Source organism: Austrofundulus limnaeus, unplaced genomic scaffold (genome assembly GCF_001266775.1).
Source record: "Austrofundulus limnaeus strain Quisiro unplaced genomic scaffold, Austrofundulus_limnaeus-1.0 Scaffold200, whole genome shotgun sequence".
Classification (NCBI taxonomy): domain Eukaryota; kingdom Metazoa; phylum Chordata; class Actinopteri; order Cyprinodontiformes; family Rivulidae; genus Austrofundulus; species Austrofundulus limnaeus.
In genome coordinates, this window is record NW_013952602.1 from 795,597 (window position 1) to 812,292 (window position 16,696).

Genomic DNA, 16,696 nt, shown 5'->3' on the forward strand with positions numbered 1-16,696 from the left:
AATTTTAATACAAGAACAAGTAAAAAAAAGTTAAGACTTGACAAAATTACATTTAAGACCTTGGATGAAAATCTGGGTGGTTTTAAGACTTTTTTTAGGCCTAAAATTTAGATTTTCAGATTTTAGATTTTAGACTTTTTAAGACCCTGCATGAACCCTGAATAATAATCTGAATGATAACTGAGTGGTTAAAATAGCTTAAAGCATGTTGAAGTAGTTAGGAGTCCAAAACACACAAGATACTCTACAAACAGAAAAACAATAATGTGACTGCTGACTCAGCATTCACGCAATAAACGTTTGTGAGACTCTGTGTCCTACCTGATCTGTTTGAGTTCGCCGGCTAAGATCTGCAGGTAGTAAAGGGCTCGTCCCACAGCGAGCACCACTTGTGTGTGGTTGCAGGCAGCTACGCTGATGTTTTTCCCCTGCGGCTCCTTCCATTCACTCACCAACACCTTGCTGTCCTGAAGCACCAGGCGCACTGAGCCTGATGTGATCTGAACGGACACAGATTTTTGTTTTTAGAAAAAAGAGCAGCATTTCTGGAAAAAGGCAGAAGCTGATACAGAGACAGAGTCAAACTATGTAAAATTAGGTTGACTCGTTTTTCTTTTTACTTAATAGCAAATGTAACTTTTCGCAAAGTTTTTTTTAAATCTCATAAATTGTGACAATTTAATTTAAAAATTATTTTTTATTAAATCTCACCAGTAATTAAAGTTAATGCATAAAGATGTTAGGGAGGTGTTGAAAAAGAACAAGGTTCATCTCTGTAACATTGGTTGAGCAAATAGAAACTGAAGGTTAAATAAAAGATAAAATGTTGAATATGAGCCCAAGATAAAAGAAAGCCTTACATTTTGTTTACCAGGAACTTGTTCAAATTTTAACTTGTTAATGAACAATTTACATCCATACTCACAAGAAAAAGTTAAATAAAAAGGAACAGTTGTACAGAGAAAAGATTTATTAAAGAAAATGATGAGTGATAAATGTCCAGCATTTATTTTTCCTAAACAGTTTTTGTTTGAATGAATTACCTGCCTCAGTTTTTGGTAAAATACAAACTTAGTCTTCCAAAATGTAATTATTTAAAAAGGAGCCATGCAGCAATAAAAAGCAAGAAATTAAAGAAAATAATGAGGAGTTACAGAAGCCTCATTAAAAGACTACAGCTGGTACAAAGAAGAGTCCAACTACAAATAGAGGTGTTGAACTTTAGGAAAAATAAAAAAACTAATAATGTGTTGGTTTAATGAAATGTGAAACTAACATATTTTCAAAGCAGGGTCCTTAATAGAATCCTTGAAATCAATTGCAGATGGCAGAGAACTAAATGGTTCWATTTTGAAGGCTTGCAGTGAGCTAAAATTCAGAGGCTATTCACAGAGGAAGAAGTGGTTTCAGTTTTTGTGAATGTTAAATGTGTTTTTCTTCAGAGTGTTCGTTATATTAGAACACACTGATAGCATCTATCAGCACTGTTTGATTATCCTTTAAGTTTCTGTTTTTTAGCCAAACTCAGAGCTTTATGAAGGATTTCACCACAACGGCACTTTTAGCGTAAAGTCTTTTTATCTGCAGGCTAAGGTACTAAAAACAAAACAGAACAAAACGCTAAACAGGCTGTTTTAAATGTTACAAAAATGCTAAAGTTGCAGTTTAACACAACTATTTTAATTAGCATTAAGTATGGCTGATTTTGCTGATATTAGGTAACAAAAAACATTTTGAGCACATTAGAAATTTTGTCCAGGGAATTGTGCTAAACGAGTTGGGTAATCTCCAACCTTTTAACAGTTGGAGCGATGATTTATCATCTGGACCAAATCGTATGATTTTATATTTCTGTAAACCACAAATATAGCTAATGAAGACTTATATGGAATTATTTTAAGGAAACTAAAAGGAAAGTGAGGAAGAGAGACAACAAATGATAACGATTACTGTCTGGAGAACCCTGATGTCTGCTGCATTTATCAACTTAAGTCCTATTGAGATTTCAATCTGGACCTAAGTGGTAAACACTTAATTTGATTTAGAGATGTGTTGGTGTGAAATTATGTTTATGGCCAATTGTTCATTCAGTTCCACACCCACTGGTCTTTTGCTTTCTGATTCCCCCCTGAGAGGAGACATTTTCTAACGCGCTGCATTGTTTACCCCCTGCGTTTTTAAGATTTCAGCCATAACATACTGAGTGGGTCGGCACAGTCGACTTGCTCCAACTCATTTACTAGAATGAGCTGCATACAGTTTTTACTGCGAGGTTAATTAAAAAGAGCACAGCCCGGGCACACAGTGTATGTGCAAAGATGATGGACCAAAATAATGAGCCACAACAGGGCTAAAGGCTGCAAAAGGCTGCAAAGTCAGGCATTAACTTGTGTTGGGTTTGGCACTATAAGCAACATGCTAAATGGCTTTGTGCTCAAAAAATTCCAGTAATCCAAGTTATATCTTCTACAGTACTTTGTTTTAGTCACTTGCCTCCAAAAGGTGAGGCCAYACAATTGTGTTTTTGCCAGTGTCTGCAATGTGTTTATGTGTGATAAAATATCTCCTAAACCACTGGGGAGACAATAATGAAACTTGCAGAATATAACCACTGACTGRAGGTCTAAAATTGATCATCTTTTAGAGTGAGCCCAGATCAAGATGGCTCCACAGTCAACTGACCTTACATGCAATGTTTTTGTCAAATGTGTAGATACATTACATTTAAAGTTATGTATTTGTAGCCGTGACTGAGAGCCATTCAGAACACATAACTAAGTCCTATTCACTGCACAAGGTCTACACCAGGGGCTAATCTACTAAACTGCTCCGGGGGCCACAGTTACTGCAGGTCAACAGCTCAGGGGCCGAACATCCAGCAATTAAAGTAATTATGTAAATAAACCAAGTATTACAAAGATCTGTTACCTTTGATATAGTTTATTTTGCTGTATTTAATCAAGGATATAGCATACACAGAACCCTATAAAATATCAATTTTGTCATGTGTGTCTTCTTGAAATGGGTGTTCTTGAATGTAATTTCATTGTGCTCTGTACAATGACAATAAAGGCATTATCAATCAATCAATCAATCAATCAAAAGTAGTGATAATTAAACAAAAAGAACACATTATGCCTCCTATTTAACAAATATTATTTTGACATATCTGACTTACCAATTTTTAAACCAATTTTATTTTCACTTTCATAGTTTTATCTTCCACTGCTTGTAGTTTTAACTGTCTTGGATGTTCATAGAAATGTTTTTATCAGCTTCTAGCCAAGACTCTGATGTTTCTGTAGATACCAAACATGTCTGTGTTTAACTAAAAGAACTTAGTGTAATTAAAGTAGAGAACCGGGGGGTTGGGCTTAAGAAATGTATGAACCAATTGGCGGGCCGAACTTTGGTCACTTGCGGGCCAGATGTGGCCCACAGGCCGCCAGTTAAATAGCCCTGGTCTAGACCTAAAACTGTTACATTCACTTTTACAGTCAACTTTTTRTGTCAGTTAGCAACAAAACCACTGAATGGATTTTAATGAAACTCTTGGAATGTAATCATTGGATGTAAATTTACAACTAGTTAACATTAGGAGTCGATTCAAGATGGCTACTATAGGTAATCAGCATTAACAACCACAAAATGTCAATAACTCATATTTAATGGATACTGAATTAAATTTGATGTGGCAGTAGCTGACAGRCATTCACAACACWTACTTAGAATGTTACAACTGAGATTGTTACAACATCACATGTGAGATTGCCAAAACGACTTCTTTCGAGRACACTTGAGCTATTACTTTTTTATGGGGTTACTGAAAAAAACYTAAAGTTTCTAACTCTACACTAGGTTATTTTAATAAAAGTTAAAAATTATAACAAACTTCTAATAGACTAACTTTGTGTGAGCCCACAATGCTAGAGTGGAGTAAAAGCCTTGAGATGTGAAAATAATAGCTTTTATCACTCCCCCAAGTAAATAATGAATTTTCATTGAGAGAAACTAGAGATAGAAACYTTTTTAGCATTAAAATATGAGGAGTGTTGTCATAACAACCGAAAGATTAATGGTTAAGGTCTGACTTTTGGCAGAATTCCCAGCAGGTCTTATCTTCATTTCAAAAAGGCAGACAGAAACTTGAATTTAAATGAAGTACAATATCCATCACGGGCAAGTGGAAAGRACACGGAGTCTTGTGGCGTCCTTCATAGTCAGGAATGCCCCTCTCAATCATTTATGAGCCTGCTTCAGCAAAATATAGCTTATGAAATAGCAAAAGGCCCAAATAAAATTTTAATTTTGTGGAATAATGTTGAATTTTTGAAATTTTAAATTCTTACTTTAAACTGAGATTTATAAATACTTTAAGTCAGATCATTTTAAGACATTAGACATCAAACTGGTGTCAAACTAGGAAATGCTCTGCTGATGTGCTTTTGATAAAGTGTGTGCGAGTGTGTGTGTGTGTGTGTGTGTGTGTGTGTGTGTGTGTGTGTGTGTGTGTGTGTTAGTACATACTTGAATAAGCTGTTGATGTGCAACGTTTCCACAGTAAAATGTTTGCTGGTTGTCCACAAAGCCTGGCAACTCAGTTTCCTCAACCTCCTCTCCACTCAGCATCAACACTCTGAGGGAGAAAAAAACACACACTCAAAGATTTGTACAATCAGAACTGCATTCAGACATATCCAGCATACTGCAGCAGCTAACACTCACCTGGTCTGACCCACAAAAGACAACACCAGCATATCATCCGTCTCCCTTCCAGCCTCAGAGCGAAGTGGCCACAAACCTTGAGGGGAATTCAGAAATGGAGAGCTATAAAAGCAAGTTATTTTCTGCACTGCTATAACAGAAATACAGAATCCAGCCAGAAGCCAGTTTTTAACCGTTCCATCTGTTAAATGCAAACATGCTAGAAGATAAACAGGTTGCAGATCTGTTTTTTTCAGAAAGCCATTGATTGGCTAAGTGAATAACTGTCCCTCATCAAAAGGCCGGGGGCAGGAGCCAGCAGCTGGGACTTTTAGGCTTGCGAGTGTCAATAAACAGCTGAGGCTGAACAAGTGCAAGCAGACCTTTTACTGGCCCGTGCGTCTTGTTTAAGCAGCAGACAAATCCTGTGAGGGGAACTTAATTTTGTAGGATTAGGAGGTCGTTAAAACCCGATGGCATTTCTCTACTTGACTGTTTAATACAGCATACACTGGAGAGCTCTTTGGTTTGCTAAATGAAAACAAATGTGGCCAGACCTAACACTGGCAATCTTCCTGGCATTTTGAAAGTAACAAGCCAAGACCTATGACATGAGCGCCATCTGCTCGCGGTCGTGTGCCGAGCCTGGATGAGCAACAGCTGGCACGCTGGCTGGTGAGGCGAACAGATGTGCAGGTTGAAGTGGTTGTGCTGRGAGGTTAGTAAGGCGTTAGGGGCTCCATAAAGTCGGGACTTCAGAGGAAGTCGTCAGAAGAGAAACAGACGCAAAACATAAAGAACACACGAACCTTTGATTCCRGGCAGGTCGATGCTGGCGTGCTCGTGAATCCCAATGCCATTCCGAATGATCCGCAGAGAGCCTTCTTTGAATGCACCTGAGCATGTCACTAGCTGAAATCCACAGAGAGACAAGGATACAGAGTGAGATACAAGATAATTTTTTATTTCATGGCTGGCTGTGTCAAACACGTGTTTCTACTCCTAACTTGTCTGATAATGTCTTGCTTCTTCTATCACTTTTAGTTTTAAAAGACACACGGTCCAGGTTTTATATGATCAATAAATCTATCAGTGACATTTGTGAAAGCTAAACGCAACAGTCCTTAATCGCTGAAGATTGAGAATTAATTACAGGCAATTAAACTTATTGACGTTAGCAAAAAGGAAAATTAATGAGGCAAATCATGAGCAATCAGACTCTCATCCTGTGGTTTAGTTGAAATGAATTTGATGAATCAGGCTAAAAATTCCTTCAATGCTTTCATTTTTAGGGGCTCAAAAATGCAAATCACGATATAACAAATCAACTGCAAAAAGCAATAATGTTGATAGTCTGTTTGGATGTCCTCATGCAAAACATATCTTAAACCACTGAATGGATTTTAATAGAACTCCCAGAAAATAAACAATGAATGTACATCAATACATTTTTAGAGACAAACAAATCCAAGATGGCTGCCACAACTAACCACCTTTAGCAAACACAAAAATAGCTTTACTTCGACTAATTTTACAGACATGGAACTAAAATTTGTTGRGGTAGTAGCTAACATAACAGATCACACCAGATCTCARAATATCACTTGAGATACTGCATAAGATTTGATCAAAACAGGCTATAACACACTGCCTTTCATCATAAAAAGACCTCAGTTTCAAACTCTAGCATGAAAGGCAGCAGGCGATATGCACTCTTCTAATTTAAGCTTTGAAAGCCCTTCACATTTTCTCCTAATGTACAATGCATGTCATGAAGGAAAYACTATTACTGGTGAATAAAGTCAAAGTAAAGCTTCTCATTAAGAAACATGATAGGGGTTAAGATCCAACATCCTGAAGGTTAATAATTCTTGTATCTGTGCAGCCTGACTGGAGTGCACCAGAATGTTATTTATTCATCCAGTCATGCTGCAATAACAGGATTATTACCAGAGCTCACATAATCTCACCCTGTGCCACCTGCCACCCAACAGCTCCATCCTGATGGAAATAGRCATGATGAACCTGGCAACCCACTTAAAAAAAAAAAAAACCTGCTTAATTCCACCCAAGCATGTTGCCTCGTGTACTWGACTGCACTCTCACGCACAGTCCAGCCTCCTGATAATCTTTTTACCTCTGTTTAGATTGTGTTCAGGCTGGTTTTAACAACATTGTTTTATTAAGCTGAACATCTGTGGCCATGATCTTGAGGCTTGACTTCGCACTGCTCTTTCTGAAAGAGGTCWGGTTCCATTTTGTCCTGCAGCTTGTGAATCAGTCTCCTAACACTTTTGGAATTTGTCTTCATCAATTACCCAGGCAAATGCTCTACGGATTTGCAGCAAATGGCAAATTACAACAACTGGGATTAGATTCAGTTTTGGARGTAAACAGAATAAAACGAGTTAGACAGCATGAATGTGTGCAAACAGTCGTTGGCTGATAGTGTGCTGGTCTGTGCCCAGCCAAGTGGCTCAGCGCTCTTGTGGGCCAGTGCCTCTGGAATCACATTCAGTGCCCTGAAGCCTGGTGTCAATTCCTGCCAACAATATCTTCGCAGTTTGATTGTTTCATGTCCCACTGCTTCTGAGGTTCAATACAAAATAAGACACATAATAATAAAATTTTCAAGTCCTCCTTTCAAACTCTGCAGTAGATTTTTTGAAAAACTTACTATCGGAATGATATAATCCTTCAGTGTTATTCTGTATTTACAACTCAATTTAGAAATAAGTTGATGTTGTACAAAACGTAGTTTAAAAATAAAATGCAATGATTTTTAAATCCCATAAATTCATATTTTACTTAACATGGTAAACATATCAAATATTTGAACTAAAAAAAATGTAAAAAAGTATAAATGTTAACTGTTATGGATGCAACAAAAGGCTACAAAAGWAATTGCAACTAATTAAGATAATTGGCAAGAGGTCAGTAAGAGGACTGGGAAGAAAAAATGAATCTGAAAACCGTGTCTAAAAATAGTAGAGCTATTTCAGAATAATGTTCCTCAATAGAAAACTGGAAGTGTTTTGAATATCCCATCTTCTACAGCTCATAACATAATCAAAAGTTTTCAAAAATGTGGAGAGAGATCTGTGTGCAAAGAACAGGGCTGAAAGTCAGTTAAAGTTGAACTTTATTCATTATTAGACTGATTTTGTAATGAACATCAGTGCATGGGCTCAGGAACACTTCCACAAATCATAGTCTGTGAACACAGTGCCAACCACAAATACTAGTTAAAGCTCTATCATGCAAAATAGAAGTCGCACCTAGAAATGCAGGGGTCCTTACTTGGCCAAAACTCTGTTAAAATGGACTGAGACAAAATGGACATTTGTTCTGTAGACAGATAAATCGAAACTTAAATTTATTTTTGGAAACGTTTTCCTCTATACTAGGGMTGTCCCGATACAACTTTTTCACTTCCGATARGATACTGATACTGCAACTTTGAGAATTGATCAATACCAATATTGACCTGATACCATATCAGTACGAATCACACACTTTTACCTATTTTGTAATGTGAAATCTTAGGAAAGTCTTGATCAAGTCAAACAGTGAAAAAGAGTAGGTATGAGAAATATTGACCCATTTATTTTTAACCAATGGATCATATACATTTTAAACTGAAGAACATTCTACAATTTAATAAAAATAAATTAAATGAATTAGAACACCCTGAAAAACAAAACATAATAAAAACAAAATGTACTTTTAAAGTGTAAAATAACAGTTCAAAGTCACTCCAGTTATTTTTTTACTATCTGTCAGCCTTGTGCTGCTTTATGTGGGAATAACTGAAGGTGGGGACAAAACAAAACCCCACATTATTGTCCAATGTCCAACTGTTCAAAGTTAAGAGTCCACAGCAAGATTAGAGCAAGATTAAAGGCTACATGAAAGAAGTACTCTGAAACTATATTTTAAAAATCACACAAGATCTTATTTAAAATGTAGTGCACGAGACTTTAGGCGAACAGAAATAAAAACTCAGCATAGGCAAAAGCTGCCAAATGCCAAGATATTTTTTACATCAAACACTGTGTATTTTTACACATTAGTGTTTACCTGGCCCTGGCCCTGCCTTTCCAGATCCACCACACACATGTCCACTATAGGCCCCAGATTGGTGAAGGTCTCCATTACTGTTACGTATGAGCCCTGCTCGTTACTGTCCACATTGAGCTGCAAAGAAATAAAGGTTTTCTTTACAAAGTGATTGACAGTGTAAACTGGAAAAAGACCCAGCTCTTAAAAATAAAAAAACAGCTAATCAAGCATTTGCAAAAGTGTAAAAACAGAAAAAAGTTACACAATGATTCAGTGTTAATCTTGATTTTCTCCTGTTTGCCACTAAAAGAAGTTTTTGTTTTCAAAGTCACACAGGTTTTAAAATGAATTCAGTACATTGAGTCAAACTGTGCTCACTTTTCTGCTTACCTTTACAAGCTGGGAGTCTCCCAGTCTGGAGCCCACAAACACCACACCGTTGTCCAAGTAGGTCAAGCACTCAGCAATAGACGTCTGTCAAGGAGAAAAACTTTTAATGTTCAAGCATCTTTAACCAGTATTTGTAAATGACACTTTTTTCCAAGCTTCTTAAGTAGTACCATGTTCTATTACTTATTTTATTTATTAACCTTTATTTAACCAGGCAAATCCTTTTGCAGTGTTTACCATACCATACCATACCATACCATACCATACCATACCATACCATACCATACCATACCATAGCATACCATACCATACCATACCATTTAATAAATATTAATAATATTTCTGCTGTTGACCATTCTGTGTAAAAATGAAATACTGATTTAATGTCATGTATTGAAGAAAAACACGCCTTTACTGAACGAGCAGGGAGCATACACATTACTTTTTAAATCTGAAACCTTATTCATAGATAGATGCAGAATTATTTTTAAAATGGTGACATAATAGGTTTCTCAACTAAATTCCTAAAAAAAGAGAATTCAATTAAATTGTCTTTTTTAAAGTCCAGTTTCCAGACAGATAACAGCTCAACAATGTTCAACTGCACTGAAGTCAGTTCAATAATATATTGTGCATTTATTAAATATTYGAGCAAAATTAAAACCTAACTTTTTTTAAACCTTAAGTAAAATCACAAACAAGAAGAACTATTTTTCTCATACATAGCTATATTTTAGACTCATTTATAATATATACTGTATTACTTCTAAACAATTAATATGGACTCCTGTCTGCAATGTCAATCGAAAGCTGCTTATGTCTGCACAAGCTGGTCTAGACAGTTATGAATGTTTTTAAAAGCAATCCATCCACAGCTGAGCACTCAGTCTACTTGATTGCTTCTAGCTGAAGCATCACTCCGAAGTAGAAAAAAGGCTTTTCACCTCTCTAAGCTTGACGGAAAGTCATTACGAGAAAGGTGCTACAAACTAAATACTGTCAGTCTCGTACATAAGACTGAGCTTCAAGCACAATATTAAATACAGTCATTGTCTAAATCCACTTTTAAGAGATAAGCATCAACTTGGCAGTGAGACAGCAGAGAGCTGGGATCTTTTTACCCCCACTCATCTGTACAAGCAAACAGACCCATTAGCTGTTCTTAGGGCCATAAACCATTAAAAAGTCAATTGCAACACAAAGGGGTACTGAGGTAACGAGGAGAAAAGGCAGAAGAGGAAAATCAACAAGCTAGAAAATGGATGGTCAAGACAGGTAGTGAAAAGCAGATGGGAGAAGCGCCAGAGGACAGTCGGGAGGATAAACAGAGCCAAGACAGACAGTGATGAAGCAGCAGAAGGAAAAAGATAAATGAGCACCTCTCCGAGCAGCTCCACATGCAGGTCTTTGAGTGTCACCGTGCCGTCCATTAGCTCCTCTTTCTCCAGCAGCAGCATGAACAGGCGGCCCTCCATGTCGCCCAGCAGGTAGCGTGAACCGTTGYGGTCTACACGGTTGTGGCAGACAATTGTACTTTGCTGCAATTACAAGTAGAAAAGATGAAAATATACAAATGAACACCAACAGGTTGCAGAAGCTCAGTGAGTTAATACAGCACCACACATTTAAACAAAAAAGATGAAAACTGTGGACGCAAACAAAAAACTTTGATTTTCACACAACTTAAAACATCGTTTTCAGGTTCATTCAATCCTTTTAAATGTTAAATGGCCTGAACTTATACAGTGCTTTACACTAAAGTCATTCACCCAAGACTTCGTAAAGCCTAAAAAAGAAGGAATGCAAAGTTTTTTCCACATAGAGCAAGACAATTTAAACTGCCACCTGCAGATTTTATCTATCTATCCAAAAGGTTGACTGCAGTTTAAATGTTATTAAAAACCACAGAGATAAAGGTCTTTCCATCTATCATTGCTCACCACTAAAGCTCAAAGGGTAACGTTGTTTTTGTGTGTGTGCATGTGTATGTTTGTTTTTCAGCATAAGCAAAATATCTCATAAATTAGTAGACAAATTTTAATGCAACACTCAAAAAGTAATCACTGGAGATACATCCACAATTGATGAGTTTATTAGAATCAACCCAATTCAAGATGACCATCAGTTAATTGACATTAGCAGACACAAAAATGGCCATAACTCACTCAATTTTACAAATGCAACTTAAAATCTGGTGAAGTAGTAGCTCAGCATGTACTCTGAGAGCTGTCAAATTTTGCAAGATCTCACAATACTGCATGAAATAGTGATTAACATTTAGGGGTGTCCCAATACCAGTTTTTTCTCAAACCAAGTACCAGTACAAGTACATCAGTTTGGGTACTCACAATGCCGAATACAAATCCTGAGTACCTAAAGTTTGTCAACATGTATGTTTTTTCAGTTGTGAGACAAATCTAGAGCGCCTAGGGCAAGTCTTTGCCGGCACAATAAAGGAGGACACCAGAGGCTGCTCGTTGCCCTGGCACACMGCTAACACAAGCGCCAAGCTGGTTTGGCTGCTGAGATGCACGAGTGATTTCTGTTTGTACTTCAGGCATTTTTTAACATCTGTTATATGAAGAGAAACCGTGCCGACGGGAGAGCTGTTTACACGCAGGAGAGGCTTTCCAAGGACCAACTAACACCTGGAATAAAGGGCTGTCATCGCCTAGGATGATGATGAGTGAGAAAAGGTGGTTGTGAATATTGTTCAGATTTGAGTGGCTGACAGAATCTGCATGACAATGAGAGAGGAAAAAAATACGGCTAGAATAAATTTGATTTTAAAAATGACAGTTAATCAAACCATAGGCAGTTTTACTTCTATGGTGGTAAAAAAATAGACGGATTGAAATCTGTCTTTTTTTAGGTTTCTATTATCATTCATATTTTTGATTAAAGACCTAGAATTCCATGTAGAAAGAGATATCGCCCACCATCTTCCATGCCAGAGTTTCAGACTGACATTTTATGTTGTGAAATGAAGGGAGTTGTAGCAGTAAAAGCCAGAATTCACGCTCAAAATTATGTGTTGTAAATGACCCCGTAACAAAGCCCCACATCATGTTTTAGCTCAATATCTCTAAAATTGACTGAGTTGTGGGCAATTATGTGTTGATTGGTTAGCTGTAGCTCCTGTCTTAAAAAGGATTTATTTCAAAAGTACACTACTGACCCTTTGCACGTGACGTCACGCGCCTCAGAAGACCGCCCCTTTTTTCCATGTTGGATGGCAAAAAGCAGACATGCGTCTATAAGCTACTATTGAGCTATAGGAGAATCAGGRAGTTGGTAGCCTAATATCGTTCTTTCCCCACTGTTGCTTTAGCTGTAAAAATGGTCTTCAGCTGCTGCGCAGTCGGCTGCACAAACAGACAAGAAAACAAACCAAACTTGTCCTTTGATCGTAGTCTTAAGCTGCTGCGCAGTCGGCCGGTGGACCGGAGTGTCTCTCCGGTTTTGGACCGAGCAGTYACGGGCTGAAGACGCTGCGCTACTGGTTCTAAAATATTATAATCTCCCCGTCTGCCCACCCGCAGCACTCCGTGTCATAGTGAAGATATAAACAACAGTGATAGCTGGAAATACTGTATAGTTGTTTTTATTCAGTGTTGTTTCGGAGGAGGAGAAGCTTTTTTTCACGTTGATTGAATAAACACAAGTTACGCATTCAGGTGGTCATAAAATCAGACCAGCTGATCATCAAAGCTGTTCATCTTTTTAATTTAACTGGGAATGGATCATTTCAGCTAAATATCGAACAGAAAGAAGTGCAGCTCGGAGCGCTGTTGTACCCGGAGCTGTCATGAAGAGAAGCTACTAGCTTGTTAGCTTGCTAGCTGGCGTCGACTCTAAAAACCACCCAGCCGTACAGATATGAACCAGTCATACAGAGTGGAGAAAGCACAGCTCTGAAAGAAGATCTGATGAAAAAAATAAGTAAGAAAGCATCTCTGACCGGATTCATAAGGTCTGACGCTAACGTTAGTATATCTGCTCAGTGGGATCTCAGGAAGCAGACGCTTAATGCAACACGAGCGTCAGACAGACGTCGCTTTGAAAAACATCTAGAATCATATATGAAATCGGCAAATAAAAATACATTAGCATTAACAAGCAAGTCTTACCTTGGCCATTATGAGAACCTAACAAARACGTCCGGACGGAGAAGATATGGGCAGATTTCTAAGCTAGATATGTCCAACTTCTGTAAATAACGCTGTCTGTGAGCCCCAATTAGGTGTGCGACTTCCACAGAAAAATTGTCTAAACTTGAACAAGTAGAAACCATGGCAAAAACAAAACAAAAAAAAAAAACAACTTAAAAAAAACAATCGCTGCTATTCAATTCAATACACCCCTCTGTGGCTTCTGCCGTCCGACATGCCGGTATCATGTGACTTTGTCACGTGGGTGCAAAGGGTCAATACTGCCAGAAGTATTTGCTCAACTGCTTTGACTCGCATGAGTTTCAGTGACATCCCATTCCTAATCCAAAGGATTCAAGTTGGTCCACCCTTTGCAGCTAGAACAGCTTCAACTCTTCTGGGAAGGCTGTCCACAAGGTTTAGGAGTGTTTATGGAGATTTTTGACCATTGTTCCAAAAGCACATTTGTGAGGTCACATACTGATGTTGGACAGAAGGCCTGGCTCTCAGTCTCTGTTCTAATTCATCCCAAAAGTGTTCTATCAGGTTGAGGTCAGAACTCTGTGCAGACCAGTCAAGTTCATCCACACCAGACTCTGCCATCCATGTCTTTATYGATCTTGCTTTGTGCTCTGGTGCACAGTCATCTGGATGGGTGAGCAAATACTATTGGGCAATATAGTGTATATAGATTGTAGAGGTGCATTTAAAAATAAAAGCTGTTTAGTGGTTCAAGAGATATTTCACTAAAAGATGAATGTGATTAACTAGTTAAATATTAAATTTAAACAAGGATCTTGTACAATTGGTTATAGCTAAGATTAGAGGACCAAATTTTTGGTCCACATCTGTAAAATTGACAGAGTTAAATCAGTTTTTGTGTTTTCAAAAGGTAAGTTAGCTGTGGAAGCCATCTTGAATTTAATTAACTCCAAAAGTAAGTAGTAGATGTATATACAATTTTAACTTTTTGAAGGTATTTTTAAAATTTAACCAGTAAGTTTGTGTATTTTTGGTACAGACAGTTGAATAGCCCTAGTCTAAAGGTTTGTCCTTTGGTTAATTTGTTTTTGACGATCAACAGAACAACCTCAGTTGATGCAGACATAAGAAAAATAAAAAAGACTAAGCCTTAAAATGAGCGGTAGATTTTCCAAACTCCATGTTTTTCAATATTATAAAACCATATCTTTGAGGCTACTCTGTGCAAGTTACCACAACAGCAAGTCAACAAATTCAGTTTTGGGAACTGGATACAGATGGAGAGAGCAGCATGTTTTTGGCTTTGTTGTATCGACTGTTATTGCTCAGCAGAGTGAATAACAGCCATGATATCATTACAGTTAATGCATTTGTTACTATGCTTGGAGTAGACAACTGCTGAGACCCTGATTTCATAACAAGGTGAAGAGGAGACATTGTGAACGCATGGCCAAAACAATACAGAAAGCAACTTTACAGTCAGTGTAGAATTTATTGTTTTAAACTTGTTGTTTTGCCTTCCTCAAGACATAATCTTAAACCCTTCACCTTTTCTTCATATTGAGCAAACAGCTCTAATTCTATTAATAAATACCTGTCTAAAAAAACCAATGCAATATTTTATTCTCTTTGTATAAACTCTGACAGCTATGGAAGTTTTGATCTTTTATTTAAAAACAAGATAAAAGTATGTGCAGAAGAGGTGATATTTAAGGCCATAAATTAACTGACTGGTGCTCTCTGGAGGACACACTTTGTAATTACAACACTATAGATAAACTGGAACACAGTTTTACTGTTTCTGTACAGCAATACCTTATGACTAATTACCGAGAGACAAACACTGATGCATCTGCTGATACGTCAGCAATGTGCTTAAACATGCCAGCCATATTTATGACTGACTGACTGATGTCTGGGCTTTATTAATGCTTATATAACACCACACTCTTATTGTACGATCCCTACATGTTGCATCAACTTGTCATTTAGTTCTGGATATGCTTCTGAGAAACTTGCTAAGTTGCTTTAAATAAATAAAGCAAAGGAAATAACTTCTGTTGCAAACTGCCGCTGAGAGGGTTTTGTATTATATTGTTATAATTTATCTTCCAACAAGTTTCTTTGAAAATAGCAGCCCTGTTGCAAGACCTGAGCACTTTAGAAGTCATAAGCTGTCCCACTAGTGAGAGAGCAGTAGACATTATTCAAACAGTTTTTAATGTCTTAAGACAAATTGTTTTCTCTTTTCCTTTGTTAGGATATTGTTATTGGACACTTTAACCCCCAAGTCAGTTTCTCACTTGACTAAACATTTACTAAACTAGTTTTAACAACCCTTCATGAGAAAAGWTTTTTTTGTTACTTTTTCTCCTAAACACACCTTGATTAAAATTTTAAGACCAGTTGAAAATGGCAAGAATTCACATTTTGCACTGCTGGAAGGTTTTCAGTGGAGCTTTGAAAAACAAAAAGAAGAAATGGGAGTGAGATAAAAAAAAGAGTAAACATTTTATCGCAAACAACCATTAAACTGAAATAGGCTATTCATCAGCTGAGTCATTTTCTGTCTGGTATCCACAGTGTCATGACCTCCTGATGGCAAAGGCAAATAATCTTTTTCTCTTTGAARGRGGTCTGATTGTTGAGCTGCAAAAGCAAGGCCTCTTGCAGCGTACCATTGCTGCTGAGGTCATTTTTAAATTCTTAAAAGATCCTGAGGAAAAAGGCCCTGTCACACTATAACATTTTAGACAACTTATGTCAACTTAGGAAAATTGTTTTTTTTTTTTTGTTTAAATTACTTATGAAAGTTATATAATTGATCAATTTGTTAGCTTTACAGTATGTACATGCCTAAAACAGGCTTACAGGTTTTTTTTATTCCATCTTCAACGTACATGTCTTTGAAATTTCCATAAGTTGGTATAAGTTGTCTAAAATGTTAGGGTGAGAGGGCCTTTATGGAATAAAAAAGACAAGTGGTAGATCCAAAGATTTTCACTGGCCCTGAGCTGGAGGACCCAATTGACTGTCCGGTTTGAAATTAAAAGCTCTACTTAGAATCTTCTTGCAATCCAACAGTAAAAATTTTGAATTCTTGCCATTTTGAACTGGTCTTAAAATGTTCATCTGGAGTGTATTTTCAAAGTTCCAAAACCTTCCGAAAATTCCTCAAAAATGCAAATAATTCCATATCAGTCAACAGGAAGACAACAGCTAAGTTCCTTAAAAAGTTTCATACAATTTTAAAAGACTCTCCTCAGCAAAATAATTGCTTTATAAAGTTTAGTTTTTGCTTTGGCGTTTTTTAGCATATATATACAGTATGTATATGTATGTATATGAGTGTGTGTATTTATATATACATGTATATGTACATTTAATACACAGAACAGTTAAATGTG

The 16,696-nt window shown here is 37.1% G+C and overlaps 1 protein-coding gene across 1 annotated transcript in view; it reads right to left on the reverse strand.

Annotated features, from left to right (window-relative positions):
* The window catches only part of ddb1 (damage-specific DNA binding protein 1), a 63,067-nt gene that overhangs the window by 35,837 nt on the left and 10,534 nt on the right, over positions 1-16,696 (reverse strand). The window contains exons 7-13 of the mRNA XM_014018739.1: positions 10,536-10,694; positions 9,157-9,240; positions 8,785-8,901; positions 5,514-5,616; positions 4,726-4,801; positions 4,528-4,636; positions 322-500 (exon numbers count right to left, since the gene is read on the reverse strand). Of these exons, the coding sequence (XP_013874193.1) occupies positions 322-500; positions 4,528-4,636; positions 4,726-4,801; positions 5,514-5,616; positions 8,785-8,901; positions 9,157-9,240; positions 10,536-10,694 (827 nt within the window). The remainder of the gene's footprint in view (positions 1-321; positions 501-4,527; positions 4,637-4,725; positions 4,802-5,513; positions 5,617-8,784; positions 8,902-9,156; positions 9,241-10,535; positions 10,695-16,696) is intronic.